General features: G+C 43.3%; 2 protein-coding genes across 2 annotated transcripts; one reads left to right on the top strand and one right to left on the bottom strand.

Annotated features, from left to right (window-relative positions):
• Positions 1–11,513: 11,513 nt before the first annotated feature.
• Positions 11,514–12,791, bottom strand: LOC141157698 (uncharacterized protein F54H12.2-like). The gene has a single exon (XM_073645244.1). The coding sequence runs from the start codon at positions 12,789–12,791 to the stop codon at positions 11,514–11,516; it is 1,278 nt and encodes a 425-aa protein (XP_073501345.1).
• A 2,507-nt stretch (positions 12,792–15,298) lies between these two features.
• Positions 15,299–17,783, top strand: LOC141156414 (uncharacterized). Its single transcript, XM_073642607.1, has 7 exons — positions 15,299–15,416; positions 15,955–16,012; positions 16,115–16,255; positions 16,386–16,490; positions 16,564–16,668; positions 16,770–16,925; positions 17,047–17,783. Exons 1-7 carry the CDS (start codon positions 15,315–15,317, stop codon positions 17,760–17,762), a joined length of 1,383 nt encoding a protein of 460 aa, XP_073498708.1. The 5' UTR covers positions 15,299–15,314; the 3' UTR covers positions 17,763–17,783.
• Positions 17,784–18,019: the final 236 nt, after the last annotated feature.

Raw genomic sequence — 18,019 nt, 5'->3', positions numbered from 1 at the left:
AAAAACCTAAGAGCAAGGTTCTAACACCTGGTTCCCACCGTGAAGCATGGAGGAGGAGGTGTGATGGTGTGGAGGTGTTTTGCTGGTGACACTGTTGGGGATTTATTCAAAATTAAAGGCATATTGAACCAGCATGACTACCACAGCATCTTGCAGCAGCATGCTATTCCATCCGGTTTGCGTTTAGTTGGACCATCATTTATTTTTCAACAGAACAATGACCCCAAACACACCTCCAGGCTATGTAAGGGTTATTTGACCAAGAAGGAGAGTGATGGGGTGCTACGCCAGATGACCTGGCCTCCAAAGTCACCAGACCTGAACCCAATCGAGATGGTTTGGAGTGAGCCGGACCGCAGAGTGAAGGCAAAAAGGCCAACAAGTGCTAAGCATCTCTGGGAACTCCTTCAAGATTGTTGGAAGACCATTTCCGGTGACTACCTCTTGAAGCTCATCAAGAGAATGCCAAGAGTGTGCAAAGCAGTCATCAAAGCAAAAGGTGGCTACTTTGAAGAACCTAGAATATAAGACATAATTTCAGTTGTTTCACATGTTTTTGTTAAGTATATAATTCCACATGTGTTAATTCACAGTTTTGATGCCTTCAGTGTGAAAGTACAATTTTCATAGTCATGAAAATACAGAAAAATCTTTAAATGAGGTTTGTCCAAACTTTTGGTCTGTACTGTATATTATGGAATATTTTTAGAAAAATGTAAGGACAGTTATGCCTAAAGTAATGAGCCTCTCTATATAATATTTATTTAGACCCTCATAGGTGGAGCGTAACTATTTGAAATGTTTATTTACTAGTGTTGAGCGAGCATGCTCGACACTGATCGGAAATCAGTATTTTTTTTTTCCTCAGTCAGACTGTACAAATACACGCCTTATTAACCTTTTGGTATTTTTTCCCCCCAAAACAAAAAATTGAGTGTGTCTGTGAGTGTTCAGACACCAATATATCTGTTTAAAAGATTCTGGTGTAGGCCAGATAATTAGAACTGTGGTTTTGCAGTTCCACGGTTCAAATCTCAGTATTATCCAGCTTTTGGCCTTTTTTCCGTAAAAAAATACAGTAATAGTGTCTCGCTGACTGTTCAGACACAAATATATCTGTTTAAAAGATTCTGGTGTAGGCCACATAACTATAACTGTGGTTTTGTAGTTCCACGGTTCAAATCTCTGTATTATCCACCTTTTTGCCTTTTTTACATAAAAAAAAAAATTGAGTGTCTCGCTCAGTGTTCAGACACAAATATATCTGTTTAAAAGATTCTGGTGTAGGCCAGAGAAATAGAACTGTGGTTTTCCTCTTCCACGGTTCTAATCTACATTTTATTACCCTTTTTCCACTGATAGTGCGAGTATAAGCTATTTTACTTCATTTACAATGGGCAAGGGACGTGGAACTGGACATTCTGGTGATGGTGAGTGTAGAGGACGGGGCCGTGGCCAAGGTGAAAATGTGCCACAACCAACAGTCACATCTTCTCGCTCCCACTTCTTGACCAAATTACTAGGGAAGCACAGAACAACACCTGTATTGCGAACTGATCAGTGTGAACAGGTTATTAATTGGATAGCAGATAATACTTCCAGTTACCTTGGCACCACCACCTCCGGTCTGTCTTCCATACGGTCAAGTTTTAGTAGCCGTGAGTCTCAACCGCATACTCCTCCTCACCCTGATGCTCCTTCTTCCCACCATGCCGAGTGTCATCAGACAACAACTGTTTCCACAGTTGGACACTCTGAAGAGCTGTTCACTGGTCCATTTCCATATTTGTGCCCCTCGCCTGCTCTGCTTGAAGTGGTGGAAAAGGAGATCCCATGTAGCGATGCCCAAATATTTGAACAGCAACGGCCACAGGAAGTCGACAATGGCAATTTGTCACAAGAGGTGGACGATGACGAGACCCAATTGCCACGAAGTGAGGAGGAGGATCGTGGTGCACAAGTGGAAGAGGAGGAGGTGGTGGATGATCTAGTAACTGACCCAACGTGGCAGGAGGACACGCAGAGCGAGGCCAGAAGCACACAGGGGGAGGGAGGGAGAGTACCCCAACAGGCAGGAAGAAACAGTGTGGTGGCCGCACCCAGAAGGCGGGCAACAATTTCCCGTAACACCAACACAAGGGACGTTGCAAGTAAACCGGTAGGTCTTCCAGAGTCTGGAATTTTTTTAAAGACTCTGCTGATAACCCCAAAAAGGCCATTTGTACCACCTGCCATGCCAGCATCAGCAGGGGTGACAAAACTACCAGCCTGACCACCACCAGCATGATCAGGCACATGGCAGCAAAGCTTCCGACTTTGTGGGGCGAACCCCAGGGTCCACGACCAGTGTCAGAGGGTGTCACCAATGCTTCTTCCGCTGTTTTGTGTGTAAAAGAATCCCCTGTTGTGCGTGCAAGGCAATCCCATGTCCATACTGCATGCAAAGATGCCCCCTCCTCTCAGTCTTCACTTGTCATGGCAGTTTCTTAAGAAACAGCATCAACGTCCACATCCACGTCCCACCGCAGCGTTCAATTGTCCATATCCCAGACCTTTGAATGAAAGCGCAAATTCGCAGCCAATGACCCAGAGGACACAGTCCTAAATTCGCACATTTCATGACTGCTTATGTTGGAAATGCTGCCTTTTAGGCTGGTGGAGATGGAATCCTTCCGCAACCTTATGGCGGTGGCCGTCCCTCGGTACTCGGTCCCCAGCCGACACTATTTTGCCCGCTGTGCCATCCCCGCACTACACAAGCACATGTCCCAAAACATCTGCCGTGCCCTCAACAACGCAGTTACTGGGAGAGTCCACCTGACAACGGACACGTGGACAAGTGCTTGTGGCCAGGGACGGTACATCTCCCTGACGGCACACTGGATAAACATAGTGGAAGCCGGGACCCAGTCGTACCTTGGGACGGAACACATCCTCCCCACACCAAGGATTGCGGGCCCTATGTCAGTTAGAGTTGCCCCCACAGTGTACAGCTCCTGCACATCATCCTCCTCCTCATGTTCAGCCTCCATCTCAGATATCACCACATCAGTTACAAGCTGGAAGCACTGCAGTACTGCCTCAGCCAAGAGGCAACAGGCTGTGCTGAAACTCATAAGCTTAGGTGATAAACCTCACACTGCTTGTGAGTTGTGGACAGCTGTGAAAGAGCAGGCAGATCTGTGGCTGAGACCACTGAACCTACATCCGGGCATGGTCGTGTTTGACAATGGCCGTAACCTGGTGGCGGCTCTGAGGTGAGGCGAGATCACACACGTACCATGCCTGGCTGATGTGCTTAACCTCGTGGTTCAGCGGTTTCTTAAATCGTACCCTGAGTTGCCAGATCTGCTCGTCAAAGTACGCCGCCTGACAGCTCATTTTCGGAAGCCGGCTACAGCTTCCGCCGCCCTTGCTGTGTTGCAGCAGCGTTTGCAGCTTCTGGCACACCGACAGGTGTGTGATGTCCCCACACATTGGAACTCTACCCTCCACATGTTGCAAAGGATTTGTGAGCAGAAGAGAGCAGTTGTGGAGAGCAAGTTGCAACAAGGCCGTCGATATTCAGGTCAGACTCCACACATAAGACCTCAGGAGTGAACTTGGATGTCTGACATATGTACCATCCTGACAAACTTTGAGGAGTCCACCAAGATGGTGAGTGGCGATGACGCCATCATTAGCGTCAGCATCCCACTTGTCTGTCTTTTGCAACGCTCTCTGCAGAGAATTAAAGAGGAGGCATTGCAGCCAGAGTGTGATGAGATGGATCTCATCTTATCCAAACGTGCATTGGGGGACAATGAAGGAGAGGAGGAGGAGGAGGAAGAATAGGAGCTGGTATCATGCGCTGTAGACGGTAGTACCTGTACAACTGTCATACCGTCGGTTCAGCGTGGGTGGCCTGAGGACCGAGGGGAGGAGGAGGAGAGCATGGTCAGTCTTCATCTTGGTGAGGACACAGAAGTCTTGCCCGTTACCAGTCTGGCACGCATGGCTGACTTTATGTTACGCTGCCTTAACCGTGGCTCTCGTCTCGTGTTGTCAAAATGTTGGGTGACAATCACTACTGGTTGGTGACACTTTTAGACCCCCGCTACAAGGAGAACTTTCACTCGCTTATTCCTGAGGTGGAGAGGTCTACAAAAATGGGGCAGTACCAGAAGGCCCTTGCTGCAGAACTGTTAAAAAAATTCCCATCTGAACACTCTAGCGGCAGAGGTCACAGTTCGTTGCCCAATCAAGGCGTACAGGCGAGAGAGACACAACTCCAATCCAGCAGAGGCAGGGGAACACTGTCAACGTTCTGGGACAGTTTTCTGAGACCCACCCAGCTTACAGGCCCTGAGGCGCAGGGTACTCTCACAAGGAGTGGAAACTTTCAAAAGATTGGAGGGAGTACCTTGCCGACCGTACCAGCGTCCTCCGTGATTCCTCTGTGCCTTTTAATTATTGGATATCCAAGCTGGACACTTGGAATGAACTCTCTCTGTACGCCTTGGAGGTCCTAGCCTGCCCTGCCGCTAGAGTGTTATCAGAGCATATTTTTAGTGCCGCTGGGGAAATTATAACTGATAAGCGCACTCGCCTGTCAACTGACAATGCTGACAAGCTGACCCTTATCAAAATGAACAAGGGCTGGATTGGTCCAGACTTCTCATCACCATCAAATGACAGCAGAGTAACATAAAGTCAAATCCACTGTGTTATTTCGGGAGGTGTATTCCCATGCACCGCTTCACACCCACACATGGATATACGCTTCCTCATTTTGGCTGTATTTTGCTCTTCTCCTTATCCTCAGCCTCCACCACCACTATGCCACCAGGGTGACCGTGGTCCATGTTGCCAGCATTGCAAGTTCCTCCATCCTAATTTTTGGCAGCTTTTGCTTGGAAGGCATAGGCAAAGACTATGGGAGACCAACTCCCCAATAATGGGAATAATGTTTTTAATATGCTGTTGTGCATGGCTCTTGTTTGCCAGCATTGCAAGTTCCTCCATCCTAATTTTTGGCAGCTTTTGCTTGGAAGGCATAGGCAAAGACTATGGGAGACCTATTCCCCAATAATGGGAATGTTTTTAATATGCTGTACTGCATGGCTCTTGTAAGGGGCATGAAAACCGTCTTGTTAAACCACTCTGTACTCGACAGCTCGTCCAAGGAGCATTAAAACCGTCTTGTTAAGCTACTGTGAACTCCACCACTCTTCCAAGTGGCATTAAAACCATCTTGTTAAGCTACTGTGACCTACACCACTCTTCCAAGGGGCACTGATATTGTCTTTTTATTCCACTGCGACCTCCACCACTCTATCAAGGGACATTGATATTGTCTTTTTATTCCACTGCGACCTCCACCACTCTTCCAAGGGGCATTAAAACTGTCTTGTTAAGCTACTGTGACCTCCACGTCTCTTCCAAGGGGCATTAAAACCATTTTGTTCAGCTACTGTGACCTCCACCACTCTTCCAAGGGGCATTAAAACCATCTTGTTAAGCTACTGTGACCTCCACGTCTCTTCCAAGGGGCATTAAAACCGTCTTGCTAAGCTACTGTGAACTCCACCACTCTTTCAAGGGGCATTAAAACTGTCTTGTTAAGCTACTGTGACCTCCACATCTCTTCCAAGGGGCATTAAATTTGTCTTGTTAAATTACTCTGAACTCCACAGCTTTTCCAAGGGCCATTAAAACCATCTCGTTAAGCTACTGTGACCTCCACCACTCTTCCAAGGGGCATTGATATTTTCTTTTTATTCCACTGCGATCTCCACCACTCTTCCAAGGGGAATTAAAATGGTCTTGTTAAGCTACTGTGACCTCCACCACTCTTCCAAGGGGCATTAAAACGGTCTTGTTCAGCTACTGTGACCTCCACCACTCTTCCAAGGGGCATTAATATTGTCTTTTTGTTCCACTGCGACCTCCACCACTCTTCCAAGGTGCATTAAAACTGTCTTGTTAAGCTACTGTGACCTCCACGTCTCTTCCAAGGGGCATTAAAACCGTCTTGTTCAGCTACTGTGACCTCCACCATTGTACCAAGGGGCATTGATATTGTCTTTTTATTCCACTGCGACCTCCACCACTCTTCCAAGGTGCATTAATACTGTCTTGTTAAGCTACTGCGACCTCCACCACTCTTCTAAGGTGCATTAAAACTGTCTTGTTAAGCTACTGTGACCTCCACGTCTCATCCAAGGGGCATTAAAACCGTCTTGTTAAGCTACTGTGACCTCCACCACTCTTCCAAGGGGCATTGATATTGTCTTTTTATTCCACTGTGACCTCCACCACTCTTCCAAGGTGCATTAAAACGGTCTTGGTAAGCTCCTGTGACCTCCATGTTTCTTCCAAGGGGCATTAAAACCGTCTTGTTAAACCACTCTGAACTCCACAACTCTTCCAAGGGGCATTAAATCCGTCTTGTTAAGCTACTGTAAGTAGTGTAGCATTGCTATCTTTCGTCAAACGCAATTTGACAGGTGCCACGCCCCCTATCAAAGTGTATCAAAGTGTGTAGCCACACCCCTCCTCCCCCTCCCCTATCAGGCCCTGTGTTGTATCTTATTCAGCATTTTATATGAATTTTATATGAGTTTGATGTTGCTATCAGATTATTTACTCTTATTTGATTTTATATGAGTTTTATATCGCCATACTGTTTATTTGATAGTGTGGATCTTATTGCTTGGGCATATTATCTATATGGCCAAGTTACAAACTACTCCCCATGTATATAAAGTGTGTGTTTTATACGTATGTAAAAGCAAAGACACAGTAAAAGTATTAAAAGATTTTATTGTTTTAAAGATAAATACAACTCAAAGAACTTCAAAGACAAAAACCACAGTATCACAAATGGTGAGATTCATGAATCAGGCAAGTTACTGCAGTTTATTACTTTGACCCAATGTCTCTCCCAGCGGGCATCAGTGTAAAAGTCTTAATTTATAGTTCTTCACAGACCAGATACCGGCAGGAGGTGAAGCAATTAGCTGTGGTCACAAAATCGCACACATCTCTGCTTATAAAGACAGCTATTATTATTATTATACTTTGAATGTGTAGACAAGAGTGACGTTACAAGACCTGAGACTATTGCATCATTTTCACGTTTATTATCACCAAAGCACTTTAAAACCTTATTGAAGGGTAAACCACGGGCTAGATGATACATAACAAAAATACAGTAATGGCCACATACAGAGCTGTATGTATCTGAGCATATCGTGCACTTGGAAGCCCAAATCTTGGATCTAAGTGCTCAGATAGCGGTACTGAGGAGCATCGACAACATGGAACGGAGTTTGCTGCTCACCGAGCAGACACTCAATGGGTCAACACTGGGGGTGGAGCTTAGTGGGGAAGCGCAGGCTGAACAGGCAGGGAGCTGGGTAACAGTTAGAAGGGATAGAGGGAAGAAGTATAGGAAGGCTGGTTCAGAACCGGCATTATTGGAGCACGACAGATCCTCTGACCGCCGGGGGAGTGTATGCTCCAGTAATGAGGGGGAGGGGGGAAGTGTAGGGCAGGCTAGACAGGTCCTGGTAGTGGGTGACTCTATTATTAGGGGGACAGACAGGGCAATCTGTCACAAAGACCGGGATCGCCGAACGGTGTGCTGCCTCCCTGGCGCTCGAGTCCGGCACATCGCGGATCGGGTTGACAGGTTACTGGGTGGGGCTGGCGAAGACCCAGTGGTCATGGTCCACATTGGCACCAATGACAAAGTGAGTGGTAGATGGAGGGTCCCTAAAAATGATTTCAGGGATCTAGGTAGGAAGCTTAGGGCAAGGACCTCCAAGGTAGTTTTCTCAGAAATACTACCAATCCCGCGAGCCACACAGGAGCGCCAACGGGAGGTTAGGGAGGTGAATAAGTGGCTAAAGAGTTGGTGCAAGGCAGAAGGGTTTGGGTTCATGGAGAACTGGGCCGACTTCGCTGTCGGCTACAGGCTCTACCGTAGGGACGGGCTGCACCTCAATGAGGAGGGTGCAGCGGTGCTGGGGAAGAAGATGGCTAATAGGTTGGAGGAGTTTTTAAACTAGAGACGGGGGGGAACCAAGGAAATAGGTGGGATGTGAGGCAAGCAAGGGGGAAGGGGAGAAGTGAATATAATGAGGGTGGAGAGGGGGGTCGGGATAGTACAGTTAGATCGTTAGAGAAGAATAGGATGCTAAATAACCCCAAAGTTTTATCTTGCATGCTGACCAACGCAAGAAGCCTGACCAATAAGGCGGATGAGCTGCGGGCGCTTATATCGGAGGAGAGGTATGACATCGTAGGTATAACAGAGACTTGGCTAGACGATAGCTACGACTGGGCGGTAAATTTAACAGATTATAGTTTATTTAGAAGGGACCGGAAACAGGGGAAGGGCGGAGGAGTCTGCTTATATGTAAGGTCACGTCTAAAGCCCAGACTAAGGGAAGATATAGGAGAGGGAGAAGAGGGGGTCGAGTCCATGTGGGTAGATATAGAGGGGGCAAAAAATAATAATAAAATATTACTGGGGGTCTGCTATAAGCCACCTAATATAACAGAGGAGAATGAGAAACTGCTATTAGGACAAATAGACAAAGTAGCAAAACATAATGAGGTGATTGTAATGGGGGATTTCAACTACCCGGATATTGACTGGGAAACAGAAACCTGTAGATCGCAGAAAGGAAAAAGGTTCTTGACAAATATCAAGGATAATTATCTCTCCCAATTAGTGCAGGAACCAACGAGAGGGAAGGCAGTGTTGGACTTAATATTGACTAATAGGCCTGATAGAATAACTGAGGTACAGATAGGGGGGCACCTAGGTAATAGCGATCATAATATTATCAATTTCAAAATGCCCTTCAGTAGGGTTATCAATAAGGGAACAACTAAAACATTAAACTTTAGGAGGGCGAAGTTTGATCAGCTGAAAGAAAACCTTCAACTTATAGACTGGGACAAAGTTCTTAATCAAGGAAATACGAATAGTAAATGGGAAACCTTCAAAAGAATTCTGAATACTCAGTGCGAGAGGTATATACCGTATGGGAATAAAAGGGCCCGAAATAAGAGGAAACCAATATGGTTGAATAAGAACGTAAAAGGGGCGTTAAATAGCAAAAAAGAGGCATTCAAGAGATTAAAACAGGAAAACAGTAAGGAGGCACTAATGTGTTACAAGGAAAAAACGAGAGCCTGTAAAAAACAAATAAAAATAGCAAAGGAGGAAACAGAGAGACGTATTGCTAGGGAAAGTAGATCAAATCCCAAACTGTTCTTTACGTATATAAATAGTAAAAGGATTAAAACGAATAATATTGGACCGATAAAAAGTGATGAAGGCAAAATCATAGAGAAAGATGAGGATAAAGCTAATCTATTAAATAAATTTTTTTCGTCAACTTTCACAAAGGAAAAAGAACTAACAGGCGAAATGAGAAGTGACAAACTTAATCCTCCACTAAGTATGACAAATCTAACCCAAGCTGGGGTACAGAAACGCCTCAGTAACATTAAAATAAACAAATCACCAGGACCTGATGGCATACACCCACGGGTACTAAGGGAACTAAGTAATGTGATAGACAGACCGTTATATCTTATATTTAAGGACTCTGTTGAGACTGGGTCTGTACCACTTGATTGGCGACAGGCGAATGTAGTGCCAATATTCAAAAAGGGAGCGAAAAGTGACGCCGGAAACTATCGGCCGGTGAGTCTGACGTCCGTTGTGGGCAAAATTTTTGAAGGCTTTATTAATGAGGCAATTACGGAGCATCTTGATGCTAATAATCTATTAACCCCGAACCAACATGGATTCATGAGGAATCGCTCCTGCCAAACAAACCTGATTGACTTCTACGAGGAGGTTAGCTCTCGAGTAGATCAGGGGGAACCAGTGGATGTCGTGTATCTCGACTTCTCAAAAGCGTTCGATAGCGTGCCACATAATAGGTTGGTATACAAAATGAGAATGATGGGGCTGGGGGAAAATGTCTGCAAGTGGGTAGCTAACTGGCTAAAGGATAGAAGGCAGAGGGTGGTTATAAATGGAATATACTCAGATTGGGTAAGCGTCACTAGTGGGGTACCACAGGGGTCTGTACTAGGCCCAATGTTATTTAATATCTTTATTAACGACATAGTCAACGGGATAAATAGTAAAATATCAATATTTGCAGATGACACAAAGTTATGTAAAACAATTAATACAAAAGAGGACAGTGCAGACCTACAGAGGGATTTGGATAAGCTGGGTAGGTGGAGCATTAAATGGCAAATGAGGTTTAACGAGGAGAAATGTAAGGTCATACATATGGGAAGGAAAAATGGAAGTCACCAGTACTCACTGAATGGGAAACCATTGGGGAATTCAGAGATGGAGAAGGACTTGGGCATCTTGATTGATAGCAAACTAAATTGGAGTGCCCAAAGTCAGGCCGCTGCTGTAAGGGCAAACAGGGTAATGGGATGTATCAGAAGAGGTATAGCTGCAAAGGATGAGAACATTGTTCTTCCACTGTACAAAGCACTGGTCAGACCACACTTGGAATACTGTGCTCAGTTATGGGCCCCAATATATAGAAAGGATATAAATGAGCTTGAAAAGGTACAAAGGAGGGCAACAAAATTAATAAGGGGAATGGAGGGACTGCAAAACCCAGAGAGGTTGGCAAAACTAGGACTATTCAGCCTGGAAAAGAGAAGGTTGAGGGGGGACATAATAAATGTGTACAAATATGTTAGGGGACAGTATAGAGACCTTGCCCGGGATTTGTTCAAAAGGAGGGATATTACGGTAACAAGAGGGCATTCACTAAGACTGGAAGAGAAAAGGTTTCAGCACCAGCATAGGAAGGGGTTCTTTACGGTAAGAGCAGTGAGAATATGGAATCACTGAGTGAGGAGACGGTAATGTCGGATTCACTAAACCAGTTCAAGCGGGGACTGGATGCATTTCTAGATACCAGGCAGATTTCAGCATATACTTAAAAATAAAATAAAATAGTAGGTTGATACAGGGATTTATTCTGACTGCTGGTTTCAGAGTCGGGAGGGAATTTTTCCTCAGGTGAAGATTGGCTAAATCATTTGGGGTTTTTGCCCTCCTCTGGATCAACTTTAGCAATTACAGAACTAACAGGTCGAACTTGATGGACGCAAGTCTTTATTCGGCTTTACAAACTATGTTACTATGTTACTATCCTGGAATTGAGAGTTTTGATAACAATAAGACTCACAATTCTTGTTCAGGAATGTCACAAAATCGCGAGGAAAGATAACACTATCCGGACAAAAGCCATAGCTATCAAAAAATATGCCCCTCTTATCATTGCAGAGTACAATCAACAGCCAGTGCCGACCGGGCTGGTCGGCTGAGTCAGTGTTCACAATATATGCAGCTGGTCTTTGATTCACTCTGTGCGACGGTGGCAAGTCACACGGAAACACACCGGCGAATATGCGTTCTGTATAGTGATCGGCCTTCAGCAGTGTTGCGAGTTGTAGATTATCCATTATCAGTTAAAATCGTACAAGATCTCTCTCCTATTATTAATTTCCAGAATGCTGGGATTGATTGCAAAAACAAGCATATTTATTGTGTGGGGGGTCGGTAGAGCAAACCGAACTTCAGCGCGTAGGTTACCTGTTTTAATAAGCGAGAAATGCCCTCCCGGTTCTTGATCAGGTGATAAATCAAACGCAAATAAAGTGAAACCAGCCATAAATTCTTCACGATCTATTGCCATGGCACAATCAGCCTTTTGCTTCCCGGATATATGGGCAAGCGCCATATACTCTCTGACAGATAAATCAGGGATCTGCTGGCCGTCCAGGTATAGAGCTGCGTGGTTCACATTGTAGTGGCTGAAACAAAGCGGGTTTTTAGCATAAGAGCCGCTAAATGCTTCATTATCTACAAAGCACAATATAACAGCCTTAGGGATCTGTCCTAGGAAGAGGTTCTCGTGGTTCGTGACCCGTGTACCGGCAGCGATGCTGTACACCTTCATGCAGGTTCGGTCAATAGCATACTTGGCTGTTGCGGATAAGAGGGCCTGGCTGTGACCTATCCGGACTGCTGGAGAGACCTGCACTCTCTTTACATAGAGAGCCGCTTGTAAGATTTGCACTTTCAGAGGATCGACTTCTGATGACATCAAACAGAAAGTATCCTTATTTCTTGTTAACTTGACCTTAAGGTCAAGACCATTCAATATTAGCTTTGGTTGATTAAATATATCTCCAAAAATGGGGCCCAATAGATCAACAGGCCTGGAGTGGGAAGTTGCCAGGGATCTTTTGATAAACCCAACATTTGCGCCATCCAAGTTCCGATCATTATGATGGCCTGCAGTGTCTTTATAGAACAATCCTGCAGTAAACTGTGTTGACAGCGTCTGCGAGCTGTAATTTAAAAGGGCCTCTATGTATGCTCTATAGCTGTAGAGATTGTCCGATTGTGAGATAAGGCGATCTCCCAGAGTAATATCGACTTGATTAAAAAGAGTGGCTAGAGGGTAGTTTATAAGCGCCACACGTGCTCCATCACCGATAGGCATATTATCCTGTTTGACGATCCGACAATTTATGTACAGCAGCGTGTTATTCAGGTCAAAATAATAATCACCACTCCCCGATATGTAAAATTCCTGGGGAACATTGTCTGACAGAGCTGCAATAGGTTGTACTTCTACAAAAAGAGATTTCTCTATACTCGTTTGTGTCGGGGGAATGTCAAAAATATCCAGTTCAGATTTTGCGCACTCTACAGAAGCATCATGCAGGAAGGCCATGATAATCGGTTAGAAGATGTCGTCCGCAGAGCTTCTTACTCTTTTCTGACGGGTTCGTCTCTTGGTTGTATTTTTATTCATTAGCATTGGTGGTACTGGATGGTTCGCGCGTCTTTCTTTTTTGTGATTTTTTAGCAACATAAACTATACCAGATCCCTCCTGCGGTGGTGTATTTATCCTATTCATAATGGCTGATGAGACAGTTGTGAGAGCATCTTTAGCGATGTTTCTGACAGCCGTCTTCACGTGGGGTTTTACTAATTCTAAGCCCTTTCTGAAAAGGGGCACGGCGCGACGAAATAAACCTTTAAATATTCCGGCCAATTCTGAGCCATACATGTACTCACTGCCGGTGAAACCCTCTAAACCATGGCCCGACTGCGCAATATAGTAGCGGGCATAAATGGTGGGATCTCCGTACACCCTTTGAGACACCATTTTACCGTGTCAATACTGGCGCGGTCTAAAATGTAATCGCACAATACTTTTTCCGTACTTGAATTTAACTGGGGAACCTTGGTCTGATAAGATAGAGATTGTCACAGAATCAAAATGGTGCTTGCATAAGGGCACGTAATCGGGTCTTGCGTACTGAAGGGTGATAATTTCACCGCTCTTGCCGGTTACCTGAGCCGTTCTCAAAAGTTGGACATAACTGTCCCCCACAAGTTGATGCTGTATTATATCTGTGTACACAAATAATGTATAAAATCCGTCTTTTATATCTGCATAAGCCTTCTTCCACTCAACCAGGCTGTTATCTACAGAGGCCTCAATATAGGCGGGGAGGCCTAAAATGTGTGCCAGTTTCTGACCTGGTGCAAAATGTATTGTTGGTGAATCCGTTAGGGTGGCACTTCTCTTCACATCATCATAACGCAACTTAAAACCATCACCAGAAATTTTCAGAATATCAATTCTCTCATTAATCGCTCTAATAAGTTCTGCGATTGTTGAATAAAACCCAGATTTTACGTAATATTCCTTTAGCACATCTCCACGCTTTCCTATATAGAAATTCCCGTCATTCTGTTCAAATGTGTACCATGTATGCGGATACTGGATTTCAGTGAGTGCCACCTCAAAGGGTCTGGAAAGGTGAACAGGTTTTCATAATTTGGTGGTAAAAGTGGAAATTGTGTTTTCGAGGTAGATTTTAGATGAGGCGTTACTCGGCAGTGTTATATAAAATGATCCACCTTCCATGGCTATATATCTGTTAGCTGAGACGCGTCAAGCCAACTGTTGAATTTTGATGGGTACCCGAGCCATTTGACAAAGCAAAGTGTCTTACCCCTGACACGTTTAGTTCTTAATATTTTTTCTACTCTGTAGACACGATTCTCATCCATAGGTGCAGCTCCTCCTTATGAAATGAACCCTCTACAGCCTCGCCACTCAAATCAGCAATTTTATAGAGAGGTTTTTGAAATTTAGTGTTGACAGCGCTAATGATAAATATCTCATCAGTGTACGTTTGTTCATACCCCTTAGCAAAAGTTCCTTTAAATTGCGACACTCTCACATGATCGCCGATTTTTAAAGAGGGCTTAATAGGTTTAACAGGAATGCTAGAACTGTAAATATTTCGCCAGATTTGTAGCGAGTTATGTTTTGTCACATCAACCGGCCTGCAACGAATTGTAGTGTGATAATTATGATTGTAGCTATGCACCAGATCAGCTAAAATATCAATATACCTAAAGGTATTATGCTTTGTAAGATAGAGCCACATCCGGGTTTTCAGTGTGCGGTTAAATCGTTCAATAATGGAGGCTTTTACTGTATTGTGCGTAAAAAAATGATGTATTTTATGTATTTTACAAACACCCTTCACAGCGCTATTCATAAATTCTTTGCCCTGATCCGTCTGTAATTTCTGTGGTATACGCTGATCATTTTCAAATATTAATTCGAATGCACGAGCGACAGATGATCCGGTCGTGTTTGGTAAGGCCACGCACCACGCAAATTTTGACAGTACATCAATTACCGTCAGGATGTATTTGATATCATCATTTTCACGTGAAATTTCAATCAAGCTAACCAATCTGCCTGCCATTGCGAATCGATGTCTGAGACAAAAATTTTATTTGTCAAAAAGCATTTTCTAACAGGTTTGTGTAGTGTGTACGAATCTTGTTTATTCAGCCAATCAATCACTTCACGCTTTTTAATACCGTGCTTTCTAGTTTCTCTATATAAATTTTCAATACCGCCCAATGAGGCGGCAGCTTTAGGTGTGAAATATTGTTTCTGTAATATTTTTTCATTGCATTTAGGCGTCATGATTGAATAAATGAGTGACTGGAGCTGATGAACACTTGCTTTCCTCTATCAGAAATATAAGTGTATAAAATGTTACACTGGTTTTAATCCAACTATATCATGATTGTATTAAGAGTAAGACAATCAATAATCATTGTGGAGAGGCGTAACTGGGCTGTGTTTGTGGGTGTTAACAGAAGGTGTGTTTTTCTGGTAGACTCCTTTATATTCATGTATTCTTCCAGCCTGGCAACATGACACACAGTTCAGAGTCAGAAAGCCTTGACCTCCAACAATTCTCAGAGACAGAAAACCATGACAGCCTGCAATCCTCACAGCTCAGATCCAGTCAAAAAGTAAGTATAATCAGTCCATTACGCATTATCTAGTTATTTTGTCTTACCACTATACCCAGTTGTTTAATTATGTTTAACCGTGCATAGTTAAAGGTATTATTTGTTTTAATAATTTAGCCATATATGCATTATGTTACAATTGATATAACATAATAGTTACTAGATGTTAATGATCACTAAATCGACTATTCACTGCACGCTGTGATTAATCATGTATAAAGAGTTTAACCTGTATTAGTTTTGTAGTTTCGCTTGCTTAATATAGTAGTATTTATGCAGTTGCTGTTAATTTACTTGATGTGTAACATAATCTAGATCTTTTTTAGATATATTAATTATATAAAATGCAGAAAATTTGCTAGTTTCAGTATTGTACCGTACTTGAATGCAGGCAGTCATCATTCAAATCACTATTGTATTACTATAGTTTATACTAAAATGTATTATATTTATATCCACTATATAAACTGTATTTGTCTGCGGTACAGATTTAGTACAGATAGCGCAGAAAATTCACACATACTTAATTTTATTTTAGATGGAAGGGCAAAATTTTGTGGACCCATACGTTGACATGCTTACGGATACAGAATTAGGTATGCATTACATCGAATATAGCTAGAATTGTTATTATCTTATTTCAATTATATGTAGATGTTTTATATATTATTTTTATATTTCATTCTTTCTGGTTAAAGCGGCGTATATGGATTGCAAGCTTGACAATATTCTAGCAGATATGAATATTGGTATTACTGGTGTCGTAGCTGCAGAAACTATGGCCTGTACCAGCACTGCAGGAGAGACAAGCGAAACTAATTTACAACAGCCGATCAATGGTAAGCTGCATCTATATATATATATATATATATATATATATATATATATATATATACACACACCTATCTATTTACACCATGTTTCATCCTATGTATTTATACATGAATGTAAATTCTAATATGTATACAGATGCAGGGGTGCTGCAGGCGACGTATACGCCGGAAAACACGCTGGCTTCTAATCCACCTAAAAAGTCGAGAACACCACACCACCTGATGAATAGGAAAAGAAAAGGTCACGTCTCTTTGAAAAACAACAGTTGTTCATATGTATTTACACATAAAACTAAATACAAATTTTTATACAGGCGGCAAATTGCTTCATGCGGGGTATGTTGCTGGAACCAACCGTGATTCTAAAGCAGCTAAAAGGCCGGGAAAATCACTACGCGTGCTGGGCATAAATAGTAAAGGTAAGCCTAATATGAAAAAAAACAACAAAAAAACATGTGGAGCACGGGTTCTAAAAGAAAAGCATTTCTTCACCAGGCTAATAGCTATATTTTATTCACAGGCCGTAAATTGATGCCCAGAAAAGTCAGCTTTTCAAAAGAGAATAGACCTATACCACCAAGTGCAGACCAGAGGGACTCTAGCAGCTGCAACACGCCAGCCGGTGAAACACCAGCTAATATAGCGCAACCAGCTGCCAAAATGACCTTTCATACTTGTAAGTAGCTACCAAAATATTTCTGCTCAATATTTATTCATACAACGTTACAAAGATTTCACATGTAACTGACATATGTATAATACTTTTCTTTTTGCTACACACTGTTTCCAAAATGAAGCAACTACATCTGCTCTACAACCGTCATTGGAGCCTCAAAAAACCACAACGGCGCAGATCCCACTACAACCAGCTAATGGGGCTGTGAGAAGAATACCTCTATCTCCAATCTCTGTGATTCAGCAGGGAGGAAGCCGTGTGACACCAAAACGACCTGTAAAGCTCTGCCCGCAACCACTACCCCAAAAAAATAAGAGCTGTACAACTGAGAACACTACAGCACCTTTACCAACCACAACACCCCAGATCATTTCCACAAATGTCCCGACACAACAGAGTCATGAAGCTCTCGACAGAGAAATTGATCAGCTCGCTGATGGTAAGCACCCTATCACAAATCCGAATATACGTGTATGTCATACTGTAGAGAGCACAAATACAGATCTCACTCACACATCTAATGATTTTACTGCTGTAAGAGCTCCAAAGAGACAAGCACCTTCAGCTCCTACTAGAAGTAAAAGGCAGAAAACAGATGACGCGGCACCATACCCTACCCATATTGGTTGGGTTGGAGCTGAATTAAAAGTGTTTCATGACCTGTGTTGGCGCTACATAGAGTACAGAAACTTGCGCAACCAGATACATTTTTTCTGTGATACTTATGAAAGATTATTTTCAGCACTTCCAACACGTGCAAATATTGCTGAGCTGCACACATTCAGACGCTTGTATGCAGATACAGCATCAACATCTGTGGATTCAAATAACTTGTGACTGAGACAGATTGGTTGTGGCCTGCAGAAAATGGCTAAAACCCCAATACATCTGTATATCAGACCTAGAGTCATAAAACGAACTCTAAAACTATTGATGAGCGCTAAGCGGTCACTAGCAGCTAGAAGGCGACGAGAGGCCTCTCGTGTCACAACAACTAATCAGGAGCCACAGTTGCTGATACAACAACCCCACCAACATTTTCACAGTGAAGATGCCCCAGCAAATGTTAGCACCAGCATGTTTCAAAATTCACA

Source organism: Phyllobates terribilis, unplaced genomic scaffold (genome assembly GCF_046119375.1).
Source record: "Phyllobates terribilis strain yellow unplaced genomic scaffold, ASM4611937v1 Scaffold_8__6_contigs__length_399053987, whole genome shotgun sequence".
In the NCBI taxonomy this organism is placed as follows: domain Eukaryota; kingdom Metazoa; phylum Chordata; class Amphibia; order Anura; family Dendrobatidae; genus Phyllobates; species Phyllobates terribilis.
The sequence above is the reverse complement of the archived record's forward strand: the minus strand, read 5'-3'. Positions and strand labels throughout refer to the sequence as shown.